The following is a 10,537-nucleotide window of genomic DNA, read 5'->3' on the forward strand; positions in this document are numbered from 1 at the left end:
GCTGAACTGAGAAACTCCCATCCAAAAGAAGGGAAAGATTTTGCTTCTTGTTTTCAATAAAAATTATATAGCCTCTGTCTTTCTTCCCATCCTTAGGCAGAATTTGCTGTGAATTGCAAATGCCTTGTGGGGCAGACTATTTCCCTGCAGTCCCTGGGGCTCAAGGGCCGAATTAAACTTTTGTTTGATTTCTGTATGTCACTGTATTTGTTTTTACTGTCCGACTGTACAGGTCCAAGCCCCGTTCTTCAGCAGCAACAGCTATTCAGCTCTCCATAACAGGCAAGAAGAGGAGTTTGTCTCTTTGGATGGATGCTGCTGCTTGGAAAACTGCTGCATCCCAGTTCTTCAGGCTGGGAAGAGGGGCTCTGCACACCGAGCCAGGCAGGTACAGAGCCCTCCAGCAGGACCAGGTGCCCTAGAGAGTGAGGCACTCCACAAGGTCAGCTGGTGCGGGTGCACTACACCCAGCAGCAGCAGCTCCCTCGTTCTCCTCCACGTCTCTTCCCCTCCTACGCTGAATGCTGCTACGCTCACCCAGAGAGGCTGTCCAACTGAGGGCTTAACAGCCTTTCTCCTAGTTTAGTCAGTAAAACGAGTATCCTACTGGGACTTTGGCTTCACAGTCACATAGTTCTCATTAGCATCACTGGGTGCCAAGAACAAAGCTAATTCTAGCATATACGCCTGTGGACAAAGGTACTCTCCTCCAATTAAGCTCCAGTCTGCTTCCAATGGGTGAAGGAACAAGACCTGTTCCTCTCCCACCTTCAGATAATACAAAGACTGCCCTCCCCCATTACACACAACAGTCGTAAATGTGGCTTTCTAAAAAACATGGTAAGAAAACACAGAAAACCATTACAACTCCTACAGGATGTTGCCACCGATGCAAACTTTATTATAACCATTTCTGAAAGTCTTCTCTTTGCAAAAAATCATTCCAACAAAATTATACACTGCTCCTACTGGCAACAAAACTGCTCGTTGAAGCTGTTATTGAAACTGGTGTGGTTTTTCAGAATGAGTTCTTAACAGGCAATTTCATTGTGTCCATGGGGTTCCAGATGGCTATCGATTATGTCTATATGATACATAATGCCACCATCATCTATTTTAAAAATTAAAAAAGAAAGTAGACAGAAAACCCGTGAATGCTGCCAGGCAGCGCTGAAGGCTGAGGGCCCTCATTTCCAGGGAATGCGCCATATGGGAGTCAATATACCTGCCCCTATGCTGCACCACCAGTGGTTCCCGCTGTGAGTGAGGGAATAGTTCAGCTTCTGTTCTGAGGCAAATCTTGGCTCCTTTGCAGAAGTGGCCAACAACAATGCCAAGTCTTGCCACTAGCACTCTCTCCATGGGAGTGACTGGGTTAATCAAAACGGCATATTTAACAGGAAAATATACAGCCCAAGTTTCTGGTTCCAAGTACAACATCATAGCACTGCAATATTAATAGGAACCAAGTGAGTCCCACTCACCCTCAAAATGTGTGACGACCACGTTAAGCAGAAGGGCATTCAAACCCAGAGGTGAAAGACACATTTCTAGTCTCTCTTTCTCCACGTTTCTGATGAACTTTCTCAGAATACCACGTGGGGATTTCCTACTGCCAAGGGTTCCCAGTCCCTGCCTAGTCATCTTAAGGAGGACTTGCAGTGTCGCTTACCCCATTTTCTTCTAGCGCTGCCAAGGGTTTATTAATGCTGTTGACAAACTTGTTGACATGCTCAAAGTGCTTTGTCATTTCTGTTGCTAAGACCATGTCAATAATGGCTTGGCGAAGGGTTCGATACTCATTCCTGTTTAAAGAAGGAAACAATTAAGAATGCTGGCTGGTTCACAAAGGGCTGCTTGCTAAAACAAGTCTAACAAAAATGCTACAGACCATTTCCGTTGAAGAGAGGTACTGGGGGAAGAAAGAACAGTAATAAAGGCTTGGGCAGCTGCATCTATGCTGGATGAAGTACCCTTTGGTGTGCAGAGACATATGTGCTATGAAACAGTGCAAGAGCTGGGCAGAAGCAAAGGCACCAGCTACGCAGGAGGGCTGCCAGGACACGCCACACCGGCATGTTCCCAAGGCTTTTAGCACAGACACTCAGCAGCGGTTCATGCTCCAGCCAAGTTTTCAGCAATACTTTTCTGCTGTACCTTGAGAGGGCCAAGGCAATGGTCACATCCTCACCCTAAATGCCTTTCTAGGGCTGGAAGAAGAACAACAGGTCCTTCGCTATCCTTCCCATTGCACCAAGGCATTTAATTTCTTGACTGATGCTCTGTGACTCTTTCTATCCTTGTTCTACCCAGCAAACATCTACCCACTCGGCCATAGCTTGTCCTCTACATCCAGTGGTACAAAATGATTCTTCTAGACTTGCTAACATTAGGATTTACACTAAGTTCCTTAAACAGGGTCCGCCTGTTTAAGGCGCCTCCTGTGCCTCAGGAGGAACTGAAACCATGGGATTACTCCTAAGTCTGTGCAGGACAGGCAGAAGCACTCTACTGTTTTAGAAGCAAACTTCCACAAGGTCTACGGACAGTTATCCACAAGGCACTGCCCTCCTCTAGGATGCTTGTTTGCATTATCTTACGTTACACAGAAGAAAGTGAGAGATGTTAGTGGGCAGACAAGGAACCTGGGTTTTAAGCTTACCTCTCCATGTTTTTAAATATATTGCATTTGTCATCCCGGGTGGTGAGCTGGAAAGCCAGGGCAGCATGATGGCTCTCCAGCACTGCGGTGTCATTGTAGAGAATCGCTAGCTCACTGCCAGCATTGCACAGGAAAGAATTTGTTCTTCCTGGGTGATCCACGTCATGGACTGTGGCAGCAATGAGTGCAGCAACCTCATCAATCGGATCCAAAGTTTGCTGAAAATAGAAGGATGCTTAGTCTTCCTGGCAGACTCATTAGAAACCCTACTCTGTCCATAGGATTAAGCCAAGTTGCTGAGGAATAAAAGCCAGAACTCTGCAGATCAGTAAGGGTCAGATGTTCTAGACAGAGCAATGGAAAATTCATTATAAGCTTCACTGAACACTGCATGACTTTTTGGGCCATTTTGTGCCTCTTGAATTTTACCTTAGCCACACCTTTGACAAAGCACATCAAATTAAAAAAATGCAAAGTAATAAATTAGTTTGTGTTTTCTAACAACACAGAACCCACCTTCACTTGGAGTTAGGGTGTTTGGCTTGGAAAAAAGACCAATACTGCTAAAAAATAGTCTATTTCCACCAGACCCCTTCATTTCTTTTGGAAACTTAATGTGTCCTCATCACATTCCACTTACGTGCTGGCTAGGTTTACAATTTCTAAGGAATGTTTCCCATATATCCAGTTCTAGAAGAACAGTGTCCTGGGGCTACAGCTCATATGAATTCTACGAAGAATACTTGATGGTTTACATCCATGGAAAAATTACATGACACACATACTTTCTGTATCTGATTCTGATTCTCCTAGCGAGCTGCACTCCACGCTTTATATCTACTTACATTGGTCATTGCTTATGTCTAATTATATCTAACCTATAATGATATACAAAACTATGTGACTTTCAAGGTTTTATACTTAAGTTTTAATACTGTATTAATAGCACAAAGAAGAAAAAGAACCAAGCATCTCAGAAATAGATTGTATATATTTGGAAACTAGCCTTTATGCTGGCTTTTTGTGAAGGATCACAGATACAAAACTATTATGTTAAAAATTTTAATAAAATGAAAGAGACACAAGAGCAGAAATGTTCCCAGTTGAATCTGGGAGCAGGGCAGATAATTTCCATTCCAATTAGCTTGAATTTAAGGTCCAAATTCTCTACTGGCTTTGACAGTACCATTCAGAATGGTTAGACTCGGTAGGTGAACAGACAATCCCTACCCTACTTTACACCTCCTGAAATTAATGCAGTGACTTGATTTTGATGGAGCTAGGATATTATTCATTGAGGACTGTCAAGAGGGTCTTGTGGAGAACAAGAAAAGGCAAAGAATTATTTCTACTCTAGGTTCATAGTTAGCATTGTCTGAAATACTATCTGTTGTGTTCTTCCTTTCTTTCAGCTGCTGCCCATGGGATTCTATTTTTGCGGTATGAAGTTAGGAGAGAGAAATTTTTTAGAACAGGCTCTCCTCAGAGGACGCACTGACCAGTGCTCAGTCTGGCTGAGAAAGACCTGTGCAGATGGGAAGTGGTCAGAAACTGGAAAATACTTGACCTGTAGGACCACAGCAGTGTATCTGATGCTTATTTCCTGAGTCTGACATAACAAACTTCACAGGGATTTACAGCACCTTTACCCCCAACTTCAGGTCAAGGATTCTAACTTTGTCATCTTAACTCCTGTGGCACAGAAGTGGAAATGATTCTGAGAATACTGCTTCAATTTGGGAGCCAGAAAATTTTTCCAGGCAAGAACCGAGTTCAATTTACTGAAAAAAAATCTTCTCAGTGCGAATTTGAGTGGCAGAATCTGGCCTTACTGTATTTAGGTTAAGTTGAACTCTGGACAACACAAAAGCAGCTGGGCTGTAACTTTGAGAAGATAAAGAGAGAATTTTGAACTTTGATTCTGCTCCTGCTGCAACATTTTTTCCTCTTCCTATGCCTACAGAGGAATGGAAATAACATTCTGGAAAAGGAGGAGGCAGTCATGCTTCTGTGGCATTGAAATGAGTCCAGATCTTGTCTGTTTTTCATAGATATTCTTGGGAAGACCAGCTAAACCTCTGGCAAATCAGGGGCTGAAAATATCCAGTGAAGTTCTGTTCCCACTTGGCACATAGTATTTGTAAGTCAGCCTCTGGAGAGCACACTAATGAGCTGCAGCTCCATGTTAAGGGACTTACTACAGTTTTAATGAGCTGTCAGAAGCTTGTTTACAGTCACAAATGTCTCAGCCAGGTGCCCATCACTAGCACTATCCTTAGGCAGGCCAATTTGGGGTAGGAATTTCTATCCAAAAATGCAATTCAGAAATACGTACTGCCACTCCACTGCATACACATGCAAGCGCTGTTTCAATTCCCCTTCTCCAGTCTGCCCTCTGGGCATGTGAGAACTGAGGTTGCTCTGATTTATTCTGGTCGACAGTGGCTCTAATACACCAGTGGGTGTTATGGTACAAGGAACTTTGACAAGTAATTTTTTTTCAATACTCTCCTCCAGTGCAGTTTCTTTAAGCCTCAGGGCATCTTGTCCAGTGGGTGATATAGCTTTGGAAGCATTAAACCTATTTTATGGCCTATATTGTCCTGGGAGTCTTCTGCAAAATGACCATCACAAGGCATAACAGATAGTGATTTATTACATTAACTCTGTATTTGACATGTACCGTCACAAAAATAATTGTGTCATTAGCTCACCTATCTGAGAATGTTTAACTATACGAAGAAGTTCTGTTTTAAAAGGAGGTTTCTGTATTCTCCCATCAAGAATAGCTCAGTTCCCATAATATTAGCATCCATCCTTCCCCATACACTATAAGAGAGATCCTAGAACTCATGTAAAGCAGCCCAGTTCTTTGACCTCAGAGCTACCAAACTGGTTGGCACTAGGTAAACATTTGGCTCTTGGCATCTTTTTTTGAGAGATCTTCCTTTGATCACACCTGTACTTCCCACCTACACTGTTTCTTATAAATGTGGACTCACCTTTACTCTTTCTTTAGACAAGAAATAAGCAGTGGCATGTAGTACATCTGCTGAATGAGTAGAATTGTGGTAGGAGTTGGAGGAATGGTAGTTAGCTTCAATAACTTGTAACCACGACCTCAGAGTTGATTCTGAACAGTTTAGGAATTCACAGATTCCAAAGCGAGCAAATATTTTGAGACCCAGATAAACCAAAGGCCTGTGGAGAAAAATAAACACGAAGTTTTAAAACAAATGAGGTTGAAAGAATATTGCATAGCATAAATAGCATGAATCTATACAGCATTTTTAACCAATGACATGTCAGATTAGGTATAAGGGCTTCTTACAGAATTACAATCCAGACCTGTAGAAATGTTCTGCCTACTCACCACATGCACACTCTCAGAATCATGCCAGTTCCTCACAGTTCCAGCAATGTTAAAAAGGCTCTATATTGCTGCTGTACTACATGTAGCAGTATTTTGGAGCTCAGGGAGTCTATGTTGGGTAAATGTAGACTGCAGTCAAAATGAGATAAATTAGCAAGTACTAAACTCTGCGCATGAGAGGAGGGAGGTAATCTTGCTTCTGCCACAGATTCCTAAACTAGCTTATTTACAGTTAGATTAAGTATATCTATACTATACAATGCTGCAATCACTGTTCTTTCCGCACTGCAGATCTGCTCCATTTCTTTTACGCCCACCCTTACAGGCTTCTATTGCTGATAGAGTTTGCATGCAATAGAGGATGAGAGATGGAGGTATTCTGGAAGCAAATGACCAGGCCAGAGTATGCCATTTCTAGAAGACTGTAAGGGCCAGATGAACCTTCAGGCTAACCCAGTCGGAGAGCTGTCTCCAAAAATAGCCAACATCACCGTATTCCAGTACTCTCGCCTCTCCCAGGCCAAACTGCACAATTTAAACCCAGATGACTGGCAGGTGAATGCAGATCAGAACAGCAATACAGAATATTTCTAACCTGAAAGCTGTGAAGGTGCAATATGTTTAATAGAGCAAATGAAAAAAAAAAAAAAATCAAGTTTTAGTCCACTAGCCTTTTTTCGAACCCAGTTAATATCGCTGTTTTCTTGTCCAATACATTTTTTGCTTAAGAAGAACAGGCATAGCGGTAAATATTTTCAAATGTGGATTCTTAAAAATAGATCTTAAACCCTTATTTCAGCATCCCACTTTGCTGCTTGATTCCAGATGCATCACGCACTCTGATTTTTAGCTGCACCTGACAGGTGAGGTGAGGTCATTTAGAGTTGCTGACGGCATTTAGAGTTGGATGTACATCTTTCGGCAAAAACACTCAACAGTACTCTGTCATATACTAGAATCATAATATACTGAAGTTAAATATCCCTTAATCCCCCGACGTAGCACTGTCAGACAAAGGTCTCTCCAGGTTTCTGTGTCACTGAACTGTAATGCACTAAAGCTTAGATTTAATGAATTATCTTGGCTTTACTACCATATGTCTGCTTGGACTTGAAGACAATACTAATAACGTATTCATACTTGTGATTCATTGAAGATCACTTTAATTCTCTTAATAAATGAATTGCCTTTATCTAAACACAGCAGGAAGCAATCGTAATTGTAATACCTTTAATAAGAGGACAGGCAACAAAGTACCTCCTTTGTCCCTCTGTGGTGTCTCTAAATCAGTAAGAGCAGAGAAACCTATCTGGTGATCTCATGCATGTTGGCTATCTGGTGATCTCATGCATGTTGGCTGGGATAATTAATTCTTAAGTTACTGCAGTGTGCGTATTAAATGTTGTAAATCACACAGACTGACTACATTTTGACTTTTTCTTTACATTACTGTTCCTATAGCACTTCATTAGAAATGGAAATGTAGCAAAGCAAAAAAACCCGCTAACGTAACTGGATGTAAATTTCTTCACTTACAATAAAATCACTTTAAAGAAGAATAAAAACCTGATTTTTTTTTCCCCCCACTTTTTTTGGCTCCTAAAACCATGGTCTAAAAATGAAGTGCATACTTGTTAACTAAATGCCTGATATCTTTATTAGACATTGCTTTCGAAGACCTTTCAAAGCTCTTACGGAGCTGGGATTTTGACAAGGGTTTAAGATAGTCAATTCATTGCAGGATCTAGCCTCCAAATTAGTGTCTCATAGAAGCTTTAAGCTAAGACAAAGCATGATACATGAAAATAGACCCAAAGGAGAACTTTTGATAGGTATCAGAAAATAAAAACAAGGATTTAAACAGACAGATCAATCTACAGTCTTAGTGGGAGCATTTGCTACTAATGAAGTACAGTCTATCAAAACTGCTGATCTGCTTTCGAAAGCTTCTGTGATGGAAATTGGTATGCCCTACTTTTTATCAGTAAATATTTTTCAGTTAATCTTATACATAAAATGTAGCCTGCCAAGATTTTAGAATAAAGACCTTCCTCTAATTCCAGAGAAAGGCAATGGGAATTCTGCTGAAAAGCTGTATTTGAACTGTTTAGGAATAAAAATTACCCAATTACATGGAGAGAAAATAAAACATGATCTGTATCAACAGATCAAATTAAGACCAGCATGTTGACTCTGTGTGTAGTTGGCCATAATTTGAATTTGAATCCCCACAAGACAACAATTTGATTTGTAGAACTTTTCTGTGGCTGAGAACAGAAAAGGAAGGCTTTTAAAATTATGTTCTTTTGTTGATATACCGTATCAAAGATATATAATCTTCACTTACATGCACTGGGAACCTGCAGGAAATAGTGTATGATGAAACAGAAGATATTTAATGGGTTCATACACAACTAGATATGACAATGAGAAAATTTCAAACATTTGACTTTGAAAATAAAAGTAATTCCATTTTAAAAGAACAGGTAGAGAAATTAAAGAGCTGATTACAGGATGACATTTAAGTCAGTTTTCAGCAACTTCAATTTAGAGCTCTTGAGTTTACTGACCTTTTATGGGTGGCAGCCTCAAGTTCAAAGATATCAAAATCCCAGTGTTCTTCATTTTCCATTGCCTGTGTTATCCGTGGGGGTATGTCATTGAGGGAGATTGGAGAGATCAAACTGCCAGCGACCTGATGAGTTTCTGTTGAGGAATATATTTGCAGATCATTATTAATAACCCCGAGATACACTTTTACTCAATGTACATGTTTTCTTTTCTGTAGTAATGCCTGGCAACTCTCATTTCTATAAAGCTCAGTAATGCTGCAGAACAATGCTTACAAATAAAAATAAAACAAAACCAAACAATGCTTATAAAAAAGAACATCTGATCACATTTCCCCTGTTTCTCAAATTTGTCAACATGTTTTAATATCTCAGTAACCGCCAAATTAAAACTTACGTTTTGCTGACAATATGTATTCGTTCCCTGATAATCTTCGTAAACCATCCTGTTCAATAAAAGTTGAGAGTTAAATGCAGGGTATTGTACAAAAGGTCTGTAAGATGATGACACCAAATGGTAGCACAATGACTTTACAGAAACCTGACTGCAACCTGCCACAGTTGTCCAAGCTGCCTCTCCCTTATTTGTATGTACTGTTAAGATTTGCCTGTTTTACATATAGTTCATAACGGACGAGAAACTGCAAGATATGGGATACAATATGAACTCAGATAGGTAAAAACTCAAATTTCTCAGGTGCAGATGGAGGTCTGGAATTACAGCCTCACATCCACCTTTGTCTGGACAACACACACAGAGGTTCTGGATGTGTGCCACAAACCAGACATGGTATGTCCACATACTTCCCATCAACAAGCAAAGGTGGATGGTGGGAGGGGATGGATGGAGACATGCTTCTGCTCTCCTCCCCCTGGTATTGGCAGATCAGGTCACCTCAGCAGCGTAAGAATCTCGCGATTTGTTGCTGGGATTGCAGAGCAACACATTACTCTGAGGCTTCCCTTCTATCAGAGAAGAACGTATGCTTGTTTATTCTCCAATTCAATGCCTCCTAGGCTTAATTCTGGCATGATGCCTATACGTGCAAACTGAGATGAAGGATTAAAACTAACAGAATGATATATTTAATATTTACTTTTCAGTTCATAATTTTAAATGCTGTGGCCCAAATCCTGCTTGCTCTTTTGATGTATACACCTGTTAGTTACTGCACATTAATGTTTAGCCCATGATGTAAAAAAGCAGTTATTAAAAAAAAAAATCTTTCTGAATACACCTTACTAACAATGTTATGCACCCGAAGTATAGCAGAAGGAAATGTGGATGCTATATCTGAACATGCAATGTCTGCACTTAAAAGAATCATTATATCTCATTTTTATTTTCACATTTGTAAGTAAATTAGTCTGGAGTTTTGTGATTTAAAAGGAAAGGGAGTACTACTCCTATAACTGGCTCAGTGACTCTTCAATAGCACTGCTATGACACGAATATTTAGGACACCAGATGCTGTCTATCATTTAGAATCAAAAATCAGTTTTTTAAAAGTTGAAATAGCAAGTGTAATCGTATCTGGCAAATCCATCTTTGAACTCCAAATGCCCTTCCCATCATGAATTCTGCTTGAGAGTTCAAATCCAATAACCTACTATTTGTTCCCCTACTCAGACATAACTTCTGAACATGAAATGGAATAATATGATTCTGTTTTCAACAGACCCTTTGCTGGAAAAATGCTTCTCCCAGATCATTTTAAAACTCATACTATACCATATACCCTCATGCTCTGAAGTGGATTTTCTCAGCTTTTTTATCGCTCCATAAAATAGCCTTTGTTTATTTTTAGTAAGGATTTCATATTTTGCAATATTGTTACCTACATACTCTGGGACCATGGACTGAATACAATCAGAATACAAATGTTATGTAAGAATCAGCAATCCACAAAAAGGAGAAAACAGTTGAGTTTA

At 40.3% G+C, this 10,537-nt stretch overlaps 1 protein-coding gene across 3 annotated transcripts in view; it reads right to left on the reverse strand.

Annotated features, from left to right (window-relative positions):
* PDE8A (phosphodiesterase 8A) overlaps positions 1-10,537 on the reverse strand; it is a 158,368-nt gene that overhangs the window by 5,538 nt on the left and 142,293 nt on the right. For all 3 annotated transcript variants that reach the window (XM_009330918.1, XM_009330917.1, XM_009330916.1), the window contains exons 15-19: positions 9,003-9,051; positions 8,606-8,741; positions 5,665-5,863; positions 2,663-2,880; positions 1,673-1,805 (exon numbers count right to left, since the gene is read on the reverse strand). In XM_009330918.1, coding sequence (XP_009329193.1) covers positions 1,673-1,805; positions 2,663-2,880; positions 5,665-5,863; positions 8,606-8,741; positions 9,003-9,051 — 735 coding nt within the window. The remainder of the gene's footprint in view (positions 1-1,672; positions 1,806-2,662; positions 2,881-5,664; positions 5,864-8,605; positions 8,742-9,002; positions 9,052-10,537) is intronic.

Source organism: Pygoscelis adeliae, unplaced genomic scaffold (assembly GCF_000699105.1).
Source record: "Pygoscelis adeliae isolate BGI_AS28 unplaced genomic scaffold, ASM69910v1 Scaffold318, whole genome shotgun sequence".
In the NCBI taxonomy this organism is placed as follows: Eukaryota; Metazoa; Chordata; class Aves; order Sphenisciformes; family Spheniscidae; genus Pygoscelis; species Pygoscelis adeliae.